The sequence below is a fragment of the Heterodontus francisci genome, chromosome 20 (genome assembly GCF_036365525.1).
Source record: "Heterodontus francisci isolate sHetFra1 chromosome 20, sHetFra1.hap1, whole genome shotgun sequence".
In the NCBI taxonomy this organism is placed as follows: Eukaryota; Metazoa; Chordata; class Chondrichthyes; order Heterodontiformes; family Heterodontidae; genus Heterodontus; species Heterodontus francisci.
This window is the reverse complement of record NC_090390.1, coordinates 80,839,943-80,858,463: the sequence shown is the minus strand read 5'-3', so window position 1 is coordinate 80,858,463 and position 18,521 is coordinate 80,839,943. Positions and strand designations below refer to the sequence as shown.

Below are 18,521 nucleotides of genomic sequence, written 5' to 3'. Positions count from 1 at the left end.
ACTTCATCTAACCCTATCAGCATATCCTTCTATTCCTTTCTTCCTCGTACTTGTCTAACTTTCCCTTAAAGCAATCTATGCTATGCACTTCAACTACTCCATGTGGTAGCGAATTCTACATTCTAACCACACTCTGGGTAAAGGAGTTTTTTCTTTAGATTTATTAGTTAACTGTCTTGTAGAAGATGAGAAGGGGAATTTAGTTATGGGATATGATGAAATGGCCGAGGCATTGAGCAGGTATTTTGTATCGGTCTTCATAGTGGAGGACACTAATAACATGCCAGTAATTGACAAAGAGACGAACGTAGTTGAGGACCTGGAAACAATCATTATTACGGAAGAGGTAGTGTTGGGCAAGCTAATGGAGCTCAGGATTGATAAGTCTCCTGGCCCTGATGGAATGCATCCCAGGGTACTAAAAGAGATGGCGGGAGAAATAGCAGGTGCACTGGCGGTAATTTTCCAAATTCGCTGGACTCTGGGGTAGTCCCAGCAGATTGGAAAACAGCAGATGTGACACCACTGTTTAAAAAGGGAGGTAGACAAAAGATAGGGAATTATAGACCGGTTAGCTTAACCTCTGTAGTGGGGAAGATGCTTGAGTCTATTATCAAGGAAGAAATAGCAGAGCATCTCGATAGAAATTGTCCCGTTGGGCAGACGCAGCATGGGTTCATGAAGGGCAGGTCATGCTTGACAAATCTTTTGGAATTCTATGATGACATTACGAGCAAGGTGGACAATGGGGACCCAGTGGATGTGGTGTACCTAGATTTCCAGAAGGCCTTCGACAAGGTGCCGCACAAGAGGCTGCTGCATAAGATAAGGATGCATGGCGTTAGGGATAAAGTATTAGCATGGATAGAGGATTGGTTGACTAACAGGAAGCAGAGAGTGGGGATAAATGAGTGCTATTCTGGCTGGCAATCAGTCACTAGTGGTGTGCCTCAGGGATCGGTGTTGGGACCGCAATTATTTACAATTTATATCGATGATTTGGAGTTGGGAACCACGTGTAGGTTGTCAAAGTTTGCAGATGACACGAAGATGAGTGGCAGAGCAAAGTGCAGATGACTGTGAAACTTTGCAGAGGAACATAGATACATTGAGTGAGTGGGCAAAGGTCTGGCAGATGGAATACAATGTTAATAAATGTGAAGTCATTCATTTCGGTAGGAGTAACGGTAAAAAGGATTATTACTTGAATGGTAAAAAGTTGCAGCATGCTGCTATGCAGAGGGAATCGCAGAAGGTTGGTCTGCAGGTACAGCAAGTAATTAGGAAGGCAAATGGAATGTTGTCCTTCATTGCTAAAGGGATTGAGTTTAAAAGCAGAGGTGTTATGTTGCAGCTGTATAAGGTACTGGTGAGGCCGCACCTGGAGTACTGTGTGCAGTTTTGGTCTCCGTACTTGAGAAAGGATGTACGGGCACTGGAGGGGGTGCAGAGGAGGTTCACTAGGTTGATTCCGGAGTTGTGGGGGTTGGCTTATGAGGAGAGACTGAGTAGATTGGGATTATATTCATTGGAATTCAGAAGAATGAGGGGGGATCTTATAGAAACACATAAAATTATGAAAGGAATAGATAAGATACAAGTAGAGAGGATGTTTCCACCAGCAGGTGAAGCTAGGACAAGAGGGCATAGCCTCAAGATTAGAGGGAGCAGATTTAGGACTGAATTGAGAAGGAACTTCTTCACCCAGAGGGTTGTTAATCTATGGAATTCCTTGCCCAGTGAAGTAGTTGACGCTACTTCAGTAAACGTTTTTAAAGTTAAGGTAGATATATTTTTGAACAACAAAGGAATTAAGGGATACGGTGAGAGCGCGGGTAAGTGGATCTGAGTCCATGAAAAGATCAGCCATGATCTTATTGAATGGCGGAGCAGGCTCGAGGGGCCGGACGGCCTACTCCTGCTCCTAGTTCTTATGATCTTATGCCCCCTTTGTTTTGGACTTCCCACGAGTAGAAACATCTTGTTCTGGTAAGAATTAAGCAAAGGTTTGAAGAATGAAGTTCCCTCCATGCTGCCAAAAAAATTACCTCAAAAGGGCCCTCTCCATTGCACAAGCCTCACAGTCCCAATTACTATATGACCCCTATTGACCTGTTGTCTCAAGGTTTATTTAGCATATTGGTATTGATTACTATTGGGGAAAAAAAATCACACTTAAACAAGCACACTTTCTAATTGTGTGTGATGCTCTTAATTCATCACAATTCCTCCCACACTATAGGAATGATGTGATTGCAGTGGAGAGGGTGCAGAGGAGATTCACCAGGATAATAAAAGCAAAATACTGCGGATGCTGGAAATCTGAAACAAAAACAAGAAATGCTGGAACCACTCAGCAGGTCTGGCAGCATATGTGGAAAGAGAAGCAGAGTTAACGTTTCGGGTCAGTGACCCTTCTTCGGAACTGACAAATATTAGAAAAGTCACAGATTATAAACAAGTGAGGTGGGGCTGGGGCAAGAGATAACAAAGGAGAAGGTGCAGATTGGACCAGGCCACATAGCTGACCAAAAGGTCACGGAGCAAAGGCAAACAATATGTTAATGGTGTGTTGAAAGACAAAGCATTAGTACAGATTAGGTGTGAATACACTGAATATTGAACAGCAGCAAGTGCAAACCTGAAAAAAACAGTGGGTAAGCAAACTGAACAAACTAAGATGAAATGAAATAAATGCAAAAAAAATTGTAAAAAATGTAAAAAAGAATGTAAAAAAAAAAGGAAGAAAAAATAACTAAAAATGAAAGTAAAATGGGGGGCTGTCATGCTCTGAAATTATTGAACTCAATGTTCAGTCCGGCAGGCTGTAGTGTGCCTAATCGGTAGATGAGATGCTGTTTCTCGAGCTTGTGTTGATGTTCACTGGAACACTGCAGCAATCCCAGGACAGAGATGTGAGCATGAGAGCAGGGGGGAGTGTTGAAATGGCAAGCAACCGGAAGCTCAGGGTCCTGCTTGCGGACTGAGCGGAGGTGTTCCGCAAAGCGGTCACCCAGTCTGCGCTTAGTCTCCCCAATGTAGAGTAGACCACACTGTGAGCAGCGAATACAGTATACTACATTGAAAGAAGTACAAGTAAATCGCTGCCTCACCTGAAAGGAGTGTTTGGGGCCTGGGATAGTGAGGAAAGAGGAGGTAAATGGGCAGGTATTACACCTCCTGCGATTGCAGGGGAAGGTGCCCTGGGACGGGGACGAGGTGGTGGGGGTAATGGAGGAGTGGACCAGGGTGTCACGGAGGGAACGATCCCTTCGGAATGCTGACGGGGGAAGGGAGGGGAAGATGCGACTGGTAGATTCACCAGGATGTTGACTGGGCTGGAGCATTTCAGTTATGGAGACAGACTAGATAGGCTGGGGTTGTTTTCCTTGGAGCAGAGAAGGCTGAGGGGGAACCTGAGTGAGGTATACAAAATTATGAGGGGCATTGATAGGATAGAGAGGAAGAAACTTTTTCCCTTAGTGGAGAAGTCAATAACTAGGGGGCATAGATTTAAGGTAAGGGGCTAGGTTTGGAGGGGAGTTGAGGAATTATTTCACCCGGAGTGTGGTTGGAATCTGGAACACACTGCCTGAAGGGGTGGTAGAGGCAGGAACACTCACGACATTCAAGAAATATTTCGATGAGCACCTGAAATGCCGTAACATACAAGGCTACGGGCCAAGTGCGGGGAAATGGGATTTGTTAGGGCAGGTGCTTGATGGTCGGCGCAGGCTTGTTGGGACGAAGGGCCTGTTTCTGTACTGTAAAACTCAATGACTCTATCAACTATTCGACCATCTGCCCCCATCATTACTTCACTCTGAAATTTTTTTTTTAATTCATTCATGGGATGTGGGCGTCACTAGCTATGCCAGCATTTATTGCCCTTGAGGAGGTGGTGGTGAGCTGCCTTCTTGAACCGCTGCAGTCCATTTGGGGTTTGTATACCCACAGTGCTGTAAGGAAGGAAGTTCCAGGATTTTGACCCAGTGACAGTGAAGGAACGGCGATATAGTTCCAAGTCAGGATGGTGTGTGGCTTGGAGGGGAACTTGCAGGTGGTGGTGTCCCCATGTATTTGCTGCCTTTGTCCTTCTAGTTGGTAGAGGTCGTGGGTTTAGAAGGTGCTGTCTAAGGAACCTTGGTGCATTGCTGCAGTGCATCTTGTAGATGGTGCATACTGCTGCTACTGTGCGTCGGTGGTGGAGGGAGTGAATGTTTGTAGCTGGGGTGCCAATCAAGCGGGCTGCTTTGTCCTGGATGGTGTCGAGCTTCTTGAGTGTTGTTGGAGTTGCACTCATCCAGGCAAGTGGAGAGTATTCCATCACACTCCTGACTTGTGCCTTGTAGATGGTGGACAGGCTTTGGGGAGTCAGGAGGTGAGTTACTCGCCTCAGGATTCCTAGCCTCTGACCTGCTCTTGTAGCCACGGTATTTCTATGGCTACTCTAGTTCAGTTTATGGTCAATGGTAGCCCCTAGGATGTTGATGGTGGGGAATTCAGCGATGGTAATGCCGTTGAATGTCAAGAGGAGATGGTTAGATTCCCTCTTGTTGGAGATGGTCATTGCCTGGCACTTGTGTGGCGCGAATGTTGCTTGCCACTTATCAGCCCAAGCCTGGATATTGTCCAGGTCTTGCTGCATTTCTACACAGACTGCTTCAGTATTTGAGGAGTCACGAATGGTGCTGAACATTGTGCAATCATCCACGGACATCCACTTCTGACCTTATGATTGAAGGAAGGTCATTGATGAAGCAGCTGAAGATGGTTGGGCCTCGGACACTACCCTGAGGAACTCCTGCAGTGAGGTCCTGGAGCTCAGCTGATTGACCTCCAACAACCACAACCATCTTCCTTTGTGCTAGGTATGACTCCAGCCAGCAGAGGGTTTTCCCCCTGATCCCCATTGACTTCAGTTTTGCTAGGGCTCCTTGATGCCATACTCGGTCAAATGCTGCCTTGATGTCAAGGGCAGTCACTCTCACCTCACCTCTTGAGTTCAGCTCTTTTTGTCCATGTTTGAACCAAGGCTGTAATGAGGTCAGGAACTGAGTGGCCCTGGCAGAACCCAAACTGAGCGTCACTGAGCAGGTTATTGCTAAGCAAGTGCCACTTGATGGCACTGTTGATGATCCCTTCCATCACTTTACTGATTGAGAGTAAACTGATGGGGCGGTAATTGGCCGGGTTGGATTTGTCCTGGTTTTTGTGTACAGGACGTACCTGGGCAATTTTCCACATTGCAGGGTAGATGCCAGCGTTGTAGCTGTACTGGAACAGCTTGGCTAGGGGCGTGGCAAGTTCTGGTGCACAGGTCTTCAGTACTATTGCTGGAATATTGTCAGGGCCCATAGCTTTTGCAGTATCCAGTGCCTTCAGTTGTTTCTTGATATCACGCGGAGTGAATCGAATTGGCTGAAGTCTGGCATCTGTGATGCTGGGGACTTCAGGAGGAGGCCGAGATGGATCATCAACTCGGCACTTCTGGCTGAAGATTGTTGCAAATGCTTCAGCCTTATCTTTCGCACTGATGTGCTGGGCTCCCCCCTATCATTGAGGATGGGGATATTTGTGGAGCCACCTCCTCCAGTTCATGGCTGGATGTGGCAGGACTGCAGAGCTTAGATCTGATCCTTTGGTTATGGGTTCACTTAGCTCTGTCTATCGCATGCTGATTATGCAGTTTGGCATGCAAGTAGTCCTGGATTGTAGCTTCACCAGGCTGACACCTCATTTTGAGGTGTGCCTGATGCTGCTCCTGGCATGCCCTCCTGCACTTTTCATTGAACCAGGGTTGGTCTGCTGGCTTGACGGTAATGGTAGAGTGGGGGATATGCCGGGCCATGAGGTTACAGATTGTGGATGAGTACAATTCTGCTGCTGCTGATGGCCCACAGCTCCTCATGGATGCCCAGTTTTGCATTGCTAGATCTGTTTGAAATCTATCCCATTTAGCACGGTGATAGTGCCACACAGCACGATGTACTGTATCCTCAATGTGAAGGTGGGACTTAGTCTCCACAAGTACTGTGCGGTGGTCACTCCTACCAATACTATCATGGGCAGAAGCATCTGCGGCAGGCAGATTGTTGAGGACGAGGTCAAGTATGTTTCTCCCTCATGTTGGTTCCCCCACCACCTGCCACAGACCCAGTCTCGCAGCTATGTCCATTAGGGCTCGGTCAGTAGTGGTGCTGTCGAGCCACTCTTGGTGATGGACATTGAAGTCACCCACCCAGAGTACATTTTGTGCCCTTGCCACCCTCAGTGCTTCCTCCAAGTGGTGTTCAACATGGAGGAGTACTGACTCATCAGCTGAGGGAGGGCAGTAGGTGGTAATCAGTAGGAGGTTACCTTGCCCATGTTTGACCTGATGCCATGAGACTTCATGGGGTCCAGAGTCAATGTTGAGGACTCCCAGGGCAACTCCCTCCCTACTGTATACCACTGTGCCACCACCTCTGTTGGGTCTGTCCTGCCGGTGGGACAGGACATACCCGGGGATGGTGATGGCAGTGTCTGGGACATTGTAAGGTATGATTCTGTGAGTATGACTATGTCAGGCTGTTGCTTGACTAGTCTGTGAGACAGCTCTCCCAACTTTGGCACAAGCCCCCAGATGTTACTAAGGAGGACTTTGCAGGGTCGACAGGGCTGGGTTTGCCGTTGTCGTTTCCGGTGCCTAGGTCGATGCCGGGTGGTCCGTCCAGTTTCATTTCTTTTTATAGACTTTGTAGCGGTTAGATACAACTGAGTGGCTTGCTAGGCCATTTCAGAGGGCATGCAAGAGTCAACCACATTGCTGTGGGTCTGGAGTCACATGTAGGCCAGACCAGGTAAGGACAGCCGATTTCCTTCCATTAGTGAACCAGATGGGTTTTTACAACAATCGACAATGGTTTCATGGCCATCATTAGACTAGCTTTTAATTCCAGATTTATTGATTAAATTCAAATTCCACCTTCTGCTGTGGTGGGATTCGAACACATGTCCCAGAGAAATACCCTGGGTCTCTGGGTTACTAGTCCAGTGATAATACCACTACGCCACCGCCTACCCCCTTCGGGGTTTGGCAGAACAGAACTTTCAGTCCTTCTAGTTGTTTTTTCGGTTCAAGTGATTGCTGTTTGAGAATTTCATGTTGCATTTTACTGAACTCCCAATGGCAATGCTAAGATGTGTCTTTGTGGTAGTTTGTCTGATTTCCTGACAATGGGAAAGGTAGACTTAGTTATTTTTTCTGTCTTTTAATCATTTTGTTCAGCACTGCCCATGAATTTCTGAAAACATTTTTTTTTTAACAACACCTGCCTTTCGAGCTGAAGGTGTTCAATTGAATGTGATGGTCCTCGAGAGAGACCAACGTGAAAATATTAGAGGAAAATAATTGCATTACTGAAAGGAACTACTTTGATTCAGGCAAAGGTTGCTGTATTTAACTGCTGCGTGAGGAGTGATTGCATCCTCTTTTCAACTTGACAAAACTGATTCATTTGCACTGGCAACTCTTATTTTTGATAGCTCTTGCAGTATATTGTTAATGGACAGCAGTAAAGTGGATTGAACATTTGACTGTTATCTGATTGTGTTTCAGATAAGAAAAGAAAAACTCTATGGAGCAGGAACATGACAAGAACAAACCACGGTCAAAGAGGCCAGACAAAGCTCTGTATGTTCCCAGAGCTCGACGGCATATGAGAATGGAACAGCAGCTAAATTGTGGCCCCAAACAAGAGGGAGAAGTTACTCCAGTAGCCCAGAAGGTGCTCACAGTAGATGCAGTGGAAAAGAGTGAGCCAAGTGCTGCTCTAAAGGTATTTTCTTGCAAGGACATGGGAGGGCGCCATGAGCCGATGCATGCAGAAACCAACTTGCCTCAACAGCAAGAAAGTAAAAGAGAGCACAACAACAAAGATTTGGAAAGAAGATTGAATTTGGATAAAAGGAGGCAAACCATGAACTCTGTACAAGAGAGGTCGTCAGGTGAAGGAAGCAGATTGGAATCAAAGCACTTAAAAGAAAAGAAAGCGACCCAGCGGAAATATAGGGAAGGATCAAAGAGTAGTAAATTGCATAGTGGAGAACTAATGCATGAAGAGGCAATGTCAGAAAAATGTAATAATATTGATGTAGTAGCAAATGATTTACTTGAAGTTACCAGTTCGATAGCTGAGAGTAATGGAGAAGATATGAAATCCAGTTGCGTCGAAATCCAAGACCGCGCACAACAGATTACACCAAATACATCTAATGAACAGTCACAAGACAGAAATAATGGAAGACCCTATAACATAGATTCAATAGTGAGAGAACATTACACTGATGTAAACAAATATCTCCCTCCAGATGCTGTCTCTCTGTTGAAAGAGAGTTATGATTCTGACAGTTTTCTTCAGCCAAATGAGCTAGTATCTAAATTAGCCATCTGTAAGTGTTCAGGTGTTGTGAGCCATACTGTATTAGACTGCTCTAAAGGTGTAAATGAGGCACAGCAGATGGAAAGAAACAGTACACAATATACATGCACTGAAGCAGCTGAAGTAAACAGTTCTTACAAGACCTTTGCTGAAGTGAACAATGCAACAGAGCATGAAACTAGCATAGATAATGACACTTTCTCAGAAGGAACTACGAGTACGTCTCTAAAGGAGAACAGTGTTACTGTACCCACCAGTTTATCTGGAAATGTAGTTTGTTCAGATTCCCCAAGTTCCAACTTTGTTGTCCTTTCAGCCATGCAAGAAGTGCAGCAAGGAATAGAAGAGGGTGGGCCCTTAAAAGATGAAAGCAACATTACAATAGAACTGACAGACAGTAAACCAGTCAGCACAGAGATGGATGCTGAAACTGGTGCTGTTTTGCAAAGTGTTAACAAAGTCTCCATGGCTTTGGGCCAACTAACCACTGGTGCAGAAGAATCTGAATGTGTTGAAACATCAATTCCCGAAGAACTTGAGGATGGCTCTTGGGATTCCCTTTTCAATGATGATGGCGATTGCTTGAACCCTCACCTCCTGGAAGAGGTAAAGGAAACTTTTTTTAAAAAAAAAAAGATTTTTCTGCAATATGATTGCCTGGTGATTAGTAAAATAATTTCCTAGTTGTATTTCTTACAAGGATTTTTGATTATATTTCCATTTGCACTTCTAGAAATCTTAGTATTATATGGCCTTACATCAAAATTATGTACATGATTTTTAAAAAATATTTGTTGTTGGGATGTGGGTAATGTTGGCAAGACCACATTTATTGTCCATGTGTGGTTGCCCTGAAAGGGAAATGGTGGGCTTCTGTGAACTGTTGCAGATCCTGTGCTGAGATTGTGTCCACGATGGTGGTAGGTAGGGAATTTTAGCGAACAATAGGTTATGGCCTTTTGACTATGAAGGAACATTAGTATGTGTGTATGTGTGACATGCAGAGGCACTAGAAGTTAATCATGTTCCCATGATCCCGTTGCTCTTGCCTTTCTTGGTAGTGGAGGTGATAGAGCTGGAAGGTACTGTTGGAAGTAAGCTTGGGGGGTTTCTGAGCATCCAGTAGACAGTACATACTGCAGACACTGTTTAGTCATGGAAGAGAAAGTGAATATTGAATCCTGTGGCAGGAGCAAACTGCTTTGTCTTGAGTGTTGTTGCGATTCCACATACCCAGGTGAGTGGTGAGTATTCCATCACGCTTCTGAGTTTAGCCTTGGAGAAGGTGGAGTGGCTTTGTGATGTCCAGAAGTAGCACACTTTGCAGTGTACTCAACCTCTGCCCTGCTGTTGTAGCCAAACTGCTGATGTGGCTGGTCCAGTTGAGCTTCTAGCCATAGTTATCCTCCAGGATATTGATGGGGTGAGCCATCAGGTGATGGTGTCATTGAAGGGCAGGAGAAGGTTGGTTGGGCTGTTTCTTGTTCAAGATGGTCATTATCTGAAGTGAAGCCTGTGAGATGGGAAAGTATCGGCCATTTGTCAGCCCAAACCTGGAGGTTGTCCAGTTCCCCCTCTAGGCTGGCATTGGCTGCTTCAAATTATGAACAATTTTTCTTTGAAACTGGGAATAAAAAAAAAAAATTTAGATCATAGGCAAAGATGATCTCAGTGAGGCAGTGAAAAGGTATCCAAGACAAAAGAGCTGAACTCGAGGTGAGGTAGAGACTGCTCTTGACATCAAGGCAGCATTTGACAGAGTATGGCATCAAGGAGTACTGGGAAAACTGAAGTCGGTGGGAATCTGGTAAACTCTCCACTGGTTGGAGTCATACCTAGTACAAAGGAAGATGGTTGTGGTTGTTGGAGGTCAATCATCTCTGCTCCAAGAGATCACTGCAGGTGTTCCTCAGGGTAGTGTCCTAGGCCAAACCATCTTCAGCTGCTTCATCAATGACCTTCCTTCAATCATAACATCAGAAGTGGGGATGTTTGTGCAGTCAGCAGCGATGTTCAGCACTATTCGCAACTCCTCAGGTACTGAAGCAGTCCGTGTAGAAATGCAGCAAAACTTGGACAATTCCCAGGCTTGGGCTGATAAGTGGTAAGTAACATTCGCGCCACACAAATGCCAGGCAATGACCATCTCCAACAAGAGACAATCTAATCATCTCCCCTTGACATTTAATGGTATTACGATTGTTGAATTTTCCACTATCAACATCCTGGGGGTTACCATTGACCAGAAACTGAACTGGAGTAGCCATATAAATACCATGACTACAAGAGCAGGTCACAGGCTAGGATTCCTGCAATGAGTAACCCACCTCCTGACTCCCCAGAGCCTGTCCACCATCTACAAGGCAGAAGTCAGGAGTGTGATGGAATACTCCACTTGCCTGGATGGGTGCAGCTCCAACAACACTCAAGAAGCTTGACACCATCCAGGACAAAGCAACCTGCTTAATTGGCACACCATCCACAAACATTCACTCCCTCCACCACCAATGCACAGTGGCAGCAGTGTGTACCATCTACAAGATGCACTGCAACAACGCACCAAGGCTCCTTCGACAGCACCTTACAAACCCGCGACCTCTACCAACTAGAAGGACAAAGGCAGCAAATGCGTGGGAACACCACTGCCTGCAAGTTCCCCTCCAAGCCACACACCATCCTGACTTGGAACTATATCGCTGTTCCTTCACTGTCGCTGGATCAAAATCCTGGAACTCCCTTCCTAACAGCAATGTGGGTGTACCTACCCCACATGGACTGCAGCGGTTCAAGAAGGCAGCTCACCACCACCTTCTCGAGGGCAATTAGGGATTGGCAATCAATGCTGGCATAGCCAGTGACGCCCACATCCCATGAATGAATTTTTTAAAAAGGACAAACAAATAGTTCAGTAAGACGAGGAAAAGGCAGAGGATATTTTTAGAACTCCATAATAGGAAGGAATAAATGAAAGGTGAGAAAGATGGGAGAAATAGTTGCGAACCTGGTGTGGAATTGCTCAGGTCAGTGCTCAAAACAAAGGGCTTCAGAGAGTCCATAAGTAGGAAGCGCAAGATAATTGCAGATGAGGAAGGTCATTTAGTACATCTTAGTTCACCAATTCATAGTGACCCTAAAGTGTCTCTATTTCAGCCTCTAATTGGTACTTAAATGAATTTAGGCTTTTTGCTTTCACTGCTCTTATGAATCTGCTCCATGCTTTGATCACTCTTTGTGAGGAACTTCCCAATATTAATTCTCCATTTACCTTCAACCTGTTTGAACCTGTTGCTCCATGTCCTATTGCAATTTAATTTGAACCGATTTACCTTTTCCATGCCATGTACTATCTTGTATCCCTCCAGAAACCTCCTTTTGAGGCAAAAGGACCCAAGTTTTTAAATATTTCCTTTATAGCTGCGATGCACTGTGAAACGGGTTAAACTGATAAATTCTAGCCCTTCATACCATCACCAATCTCAGAATATTAAGTGCCATCTAGCAGAAAATTAATTCACACGTGATCTAAAATGGGGAGATATCAGAAGAACTATTTTTTTCATAGAAGGATGACCAAGTAGAATGATCAGAATATTGTCATGCAGGCCCCCACCTGCCAAGAATGGGTCATATTAATTTTGCCACAATGGACATGAAATTTCAATGGCTGCGTTTGCTGGCAACACAATCACTAGGTGGCGCTGCACTGGCACATGTGCAAATGCAGCCTGTTCAACTAAAACATCACAGTCAGTGACATTCAGGCAGTTGCCAGGACTAAAGATGGCGCTGCTTAAATAATCACACAAAGGCAACATAAACACATGGCAGCACACAATGGCCGGAGAGATCGGGCGGCGGGGGAATTGCTGGAGAGATCAAGCAGCGGAGGAAAGGCCAGAGAGATCGGGTGGGGGTGGTTGGGAATTGCCAGAGAGACCAGGTGGGGGGGGAATTGCCAGAGAGGGCACGGGAGAGTGGGGGTGGAGGAGGAGAGCGCACCCACCGTCACCAAGGTCTTTGGCCGCGCTTTTTCCCCGCTTCCCCACCCCTCCCCCGCTCTCTTCCCGCTTCTTCACTGGCTCTCCTGAGTTATGCAACGATGTCATCTGTGCATGCGCGAACCAGTCCTGGCAATTTACGCGATGATGTCATCTGTGCATGCACCAACTGCTGCTGGCAATGCAGAATGCAGCAAACGCGCAGAGAGCAGGATCCCGTTTGCGCAAGTTGGCGCAATCGGATGACGTCAGCGGCCGGCTGCATTGTCAAGAATCACTTTGAATTTCAAATTGTTGCTGGGAAGAAGAGAAGGCCTGTTACAAGGGGTTGCCAGGCCCCTGGCTGGAAAGACATTTTTGCATAATAACAGACAGTGCTTGTAGACAAAGGAACTATTCCCTGCTCCAATTCAATCCACAAACAGATGTGGTCAGACCAGTTAGTCACATGACTAACTGGCTATTGTACAGTTTTGAACTCCTGTTTGAACTGGCAGAAAGCTCTTTGCTCCTGGATTGAAAAGACCTCTCCTGGCTGGCTCGCCACAGTCTCTCCTGTCTGCTCCCATCTCTTTTTCACGGAACTCAAAAAACAACTGAAGACACATGAATCCCAAGAGAGAAAAGTGCCCTGCAGTGAACAAAGTTTAAAAAGAATACTGGACCCCAACAAAAAGCAAGGATCCACCTACAGAAGGACTCTACAATGATCTCAAAGAACCGTACAACAACTCTTCAGATATTGCCTCAAACCTTTCCACTTGAATTTTATTTCTCTTTTCTGTCTCTATTTGCATGTGTGTATAGCTTATGCATGCTAACGTGGGCGCATCGTGTATCCGTAGGCGTCAACCGAATTAAGAATTTAAGTTTAAATAAATTTCACCTTTCTCCTTTAAACCTAAGAAAGTCGGTTTGTGCTTGTTTCTTTGCCTTATAATTGGAAAGCGGTGAACAAGGATTCACCAAGGGGGAGCTAAAAATAAAGTGTTTTTTAAAAAAAAAAACCCTGTTCAAGAAGACCAGGTGAAAGGGACCCTTAGACCTCTTTCTCACCTGTTCGTAACAATATCCTTGATGAGCAATGAACTCGGGGGAAGCATGTAGAATGTCAGCAGATGGAGCTCATGTACCTCCAGGAGATGGCCAATCACAATGCACTGTTCCATCCATTTTTATAAAAAAAAATAATCCTTAAATTAACCCACTGAATTTTTTTCCTCAAGCTAATTTGATATCTATGCGCATTGTAGCAAGGATGCCCATTTTAAGTTATCTTTCCCTCAGTTTTGCCTTTAGTTTGAGCAGCAAGCTTTCTCAGTTCAAAAGTAAAATAGGCTGGATACGGAATAACGATCCTGCTGATCATTGCTGCTGATGTGTTTTGACTCCAACTTTGGGGATGTTTCCCCCCCCCCCCCCCCCACTGCCCCAAACCATCATCTGAACAAATCAATTTTCTTGCTTCCATTTTGCACACCACTATTACAAGCTACCTTTTGGAATTTGCCGTTTTGTACCACACTCTCAAGTTTATGTATGGGGGTCCATATCCACTTGGATCAAACTGCCCAAATTCATTAAAATAAAAGCAAAATACTGCAGATGCTGGAAATCTGAAACAAAAGCAAAAAGTGCTGGAAATACTCAGCAGGTCTGGCAGCATGTGTGGAGAGAAGCAAAGTTAATGTTTCAGGTCTTGACCTTTCATCAGACCTGCTGAGTATTTCCAGCACTTTGTTTTTGCCCAAATTCATTGAATGTAGAACCTTTGCAAACAAGAGCAAGAGGAGATTTTCATTTCATATGGCCGGGCTTAGTCTAAATCCATGTTCCAGCATAATCTAAACCCTGAGAACCCAGTCTACATTGCAAAAGAAGGTGCTGCCCAGATATATGCGGCATATTCTGTGTACCCCAGCTTGTCTGTCATTTGACCTTGTGCATCAGGCCACTGCAGTCAGGTTACCACATTTAAATGAAGCACAACTCCCAAGGCATCCAGATGTGCCTGATGCCTTTCTGACTTCATTGATTTCGCAGGCCCTTTGGAAATGAAACGTTTGTCATTGTAACTGATTCCTAGACTGGTGGCTTTCAGAACTCTTACATCTAGCCACCTTAGAGATTCCCCAGAGAACACACCAACTTTCTCAAGGCCTTATCAGCATGACTCAAGGGATAATTGACATATCGGACACTTGAAGGGTTGTGAATCTTTGGAAATCTCTACTCCAGTGAACTGTGGATTCCTAGTCATTGAGTATGTTCAAGACACAGATTGCTAGATTTTGGGTTATGGGGTTAGTGTGGGAAGGTGGAGTTGAAGTAGAAGATCAGCCATGATTGTATTGAATGGTGGAGCAGCCTCAAAGGGCTGAATGGCCTACTCCTGCTCCTTCTACTTATGCTGTTATGACACAATGATTCCACTGCTGAGGCTGGGGAATCTTGAATAACATTTTTGGGAATAGATGACTATTCTGTAGATTTTGTTGCTGTTTGTTTTAAGGATAACTATTTTTGCAGAAAGTCCTCACTGGGAATTAAATGATCTATGGAAAGCAGAGGCTTATAGGCTGAATAGCCTATGCTTGCTCAAGCTTTCTTATAATTTCTAAAACTAGGATTTTCATACATCATCCTTCTGCCCTGATCCTATTAAAGTTCTTTACAATGCAAAGTGATAGTGCTCAGTCTATAATTCTGTTAATGCTCAACTAATCCAATTAGTTACCCCCTCTATAGTCCCATCCAGCTGCACTGAGTATGCAGACTTTTTTAAACTAATAGGAATGATAGGATGGAGTAATTTTTTTTTTTTAGTGATACAGCACTGAAACAGGCCCTTCGGCCCACCGAGTCTGTGCTGACCGTCAACCACCCACTTATACTAATCCTACCCTAATTCCATATTCCTACCACATCCCCACCTGTTCCTATATTTCCCTACCACCTACCTATACTAGGGGCAATTTATAATGGCCAATTTACCTATCACCCTGCAAGTCTTTGGCATGTGGGAGGAAACCCACGCAGACACAGGGAGAACATGCAAACTCCACGCAGGCAGTACCCAGATTTGAACCCGGGTCGCTGGAGCTGTGAGGCTGCGGTGCTAACCACTGATCTTTTATTGAAGCAAAACATTCTGGTTCTCTTAAGAGGTAACTGCATAATTCAAATACAAGAGTGTACCTTTTCTGTGTATATAGTTAATAGTTATAGTGAATAGTTAGGGTTTCCAACTCTCCAGGAATTGAAGATCAATCCCAAGACACTGCTGTGAGCAACTCAGGTGAAAAATCATAGAGGCATTGAAAATAATTGTATGTTTTTTAATTTTCTTTGCACACTTTGTTTATTAGTTATAAAATATAGGAGTTGGGGGGAAAAGGGCTGACGGTCAAGAAGCATCCAATTGTGTTCGGAAAAGTCTGTTTGCGTACTAATTGGCGTAGGGAGTTAGTGTGCCATGAGGATGGAGGTGTTGGGCGACCAATGGCTGGAGAGAAGTGGGGACATCCAGAATTGACAACCCTAAGACAGTGCTCTTGAATGCATTACAAGCCAGAGGAGAGAGGTAGGGTGCGCATGCACGTTATTTACCACGGAACAAGGCCTGTGCAGTTGTGCAGCTTAGCGGGAACACTGGTGACAATATTGGATTGTGTATTTTTGCTGTGATGTTAGCAGCACACTCAATCAGCAACTTTCATTCATATGGCTCTAAGCTGGAATTAGTTCTGCCATGTGTCAATATGATAGATACATATTAGGATCCTTTCAAGCTTTTTCTGGCTATAATTTGCATTCTGATGTACATATTCAAAGCCAAAGCACAAGATAAAAGTTTGTGTCATGGAGTCATTTACGGTGCAGAAGGAGGCCATTCGGCCCATCGAGTTCATGCCAACTCTCCACGGAGCTATCCAGCCAGTCCCACTTGCCTGCTCGATCCCCATAGCCCTATTGCCCTCAAGTGACCATCCAACTTCCTCTTGAAGTCGTTGATGGTCTCCGCTTTGACCACCCTTGTGAGCAGCGGGTTCCAGGTCATTACCACCCGCTGCATCTTTCTGAAGTGAAGTGCAAGTTGTTGATCAGATTGGGCAATGTCAATTTCTTTTTCTGGTGATTCAGAAAGTGCTATCTCTCTGTGTATTCACCAAACTCATGGTTGCAAGGGCGTTTTGTGAAGCAGATATGCCTTGCTTCTTGAAGACACACGGAGGGGTGTGTTTCAATCTGAAGATTAGGTATTATGTTATAGCAGTGACTCCACTTCAAAAGTACTTAAATGGCTGTAAATGCTTTGAAAAGTCTGGTCATGATGGAAAGCACTATGTAAATACAACCTTTTTTTTTACTGGACATATGCACAGGGATGGTCATAATGGATGAGCAGTTGCATCCATGAGAGAATTTGGTATTTAGGAAGGAACTTTGGTGCAGTTCACACAGTCAGAATTCTAGTTCTGAAGAAACTATTGGAGAAAGAGGTTTCCTCCCACAGCCAAAGACCTGCAGGTGATAGGTAAATTGGCCACTGTAAATTGCCCCTAGTGTAGGTAGGTGGTGGGGAATATGGGATTACTATAGGGTTAGTATAAATGGGTGGTTGTTGGTCAGCACAGACTCGGTGGGCCGAAGGCCCTGTTTCAGTGCTGTATTTCTAAAAAAAAAATAGAGCCTTTCACGACCGTAGGATGTCCCAAAGCACTGCATAGCCAATTAAGTACTTTTAAAGTGAGATCACTGTTGTAATGTAGAATTTAAAGAAGCCGTTGTTTAGTGTTTTATTTGATAAAGTTTCAATGATCTGTTTCAGGCCCAGTCTTTGATCCCAAGTGTTATTAGAGTAGCATGCCATCTGAATAGCTATTCAGGCCTTCATACATTTTGGCTAAGGATCAGCAGTTGTTGGACATTTTCACAGAACGTTGGCCTCTGGAACCGATCATCTTATGTAGCAATGGCATCAATGTTGTCTCTTGCAAGCTTCAGTTGATGCGGTTTCAGCACAGTTTCTGCCTTTCCTAAAACCCCCTAAAAAAGTTTTCTTCTCTGTTTCTCCCTGTAGAGAGGGAGCGAGAGAGACCAGCAGGTCTCTGATTTTGATATTGATTCAAATTAGGAGCTGGGTAATTAAAATTTTTTTAATCGTGGTAGTGTAACAGTAAGTGTTAGACAATAAACACACAACAGGACTAGAAGTATTAATTACAACTGATTTGTTTAAACAGGCATTTTTACTTTAAATTAAATCAAACATCCAAATATTTAACATCCTAATTAATTAAATAGAATTGAGATGGCTGGGCAGGCGATGTGTTGCAGCTGTAGTATGTGGGAGCTGGTGGACGCTGGTGTGATCCACGGTGGCCACATCTGCAGCAAGTGTTGGCTGTCACCTCCACCCCCCCCGTTAGATTAATTACATCAAATTTAGATCATGGTCAGGGGCAGAAGGGTGTGACTGTGAGTGAGGCAGGTATGGGGATCCAGAATTTAACTTTGGAGAAGCCTCAGCCAGTGCTCTTATCCAGTAAGTACGAGGTTCGTGCTGCCAGTGTGGATGAGGGAACAGACTGCAGGGAGGATGAGCGAACTGACCACAAATGGTTGAGACTGCCATTCAAGTGGGGAGGGAGAAAAGAGAAATGTAGTTGTAGTAGGGGATAGCATAGATAGGGGAATAGATACTGTTTATGCAGCAAAGATAGGGCGTCCCGAAGGCTGTGTTGCCTACCTGGTGCCAAGGTTAAGGACATCTCTTCTGGGCAAGATGTCATGGTCCATCTAGGTACCAACAACATAGGTAGGACTAGGAAGGAGGTTCTGCTGAGGGACTATGAGCAGCTCGGGGCTAAATTAAAAAGCAGAACCTCAAAGGTGGTAATCTCCGGATTACTACCTGATCCACGTGCAAATTGGCATAGTGTAAATAAGATTAGAGAGGTAAACGTGTGGCTCAAAGATTGGTGTGGGAGAAATGGGTTCTGATTCACGGGGCACTGACATCAGTACTGGGGAAAGAGAGAGCTGTTCCGTTGGGACGGGCTTCATTTCAACCATGCTGGGACCAGTGTCCTGGCGA

General features: G+C 44.9%; 1 protein-coding gene across 8 annotated transcripts in view; it reads left to right on the top strand.

The window, feature by feature from the left end:
• The window catches only part of r3hcc1l (R3H domain and coiled-coil containing 1-like), a 181,443-nt gene that overhangs the window by 98,294 nt on the left and 64,628 nt on the right, over nt 1-18,521 (top strand). For all 8 annotated transcript variants that reach the window (XM_068053117.1, XM_068053112.1, XM_068053113.1 and 5 more), the window contains one exon: nt 7,601-9,029. In XM_068053117.1, coding sequence (XP_067909218.1) covers nt 7,620-9,029 — 1,410 coding nt within the window. In that variant the 5' untranslated portion in view covers nt 7,601-7,619. The remainder of the gene's footprint in view (nt 1-7,600; nt 9,030-18,521) is intronic.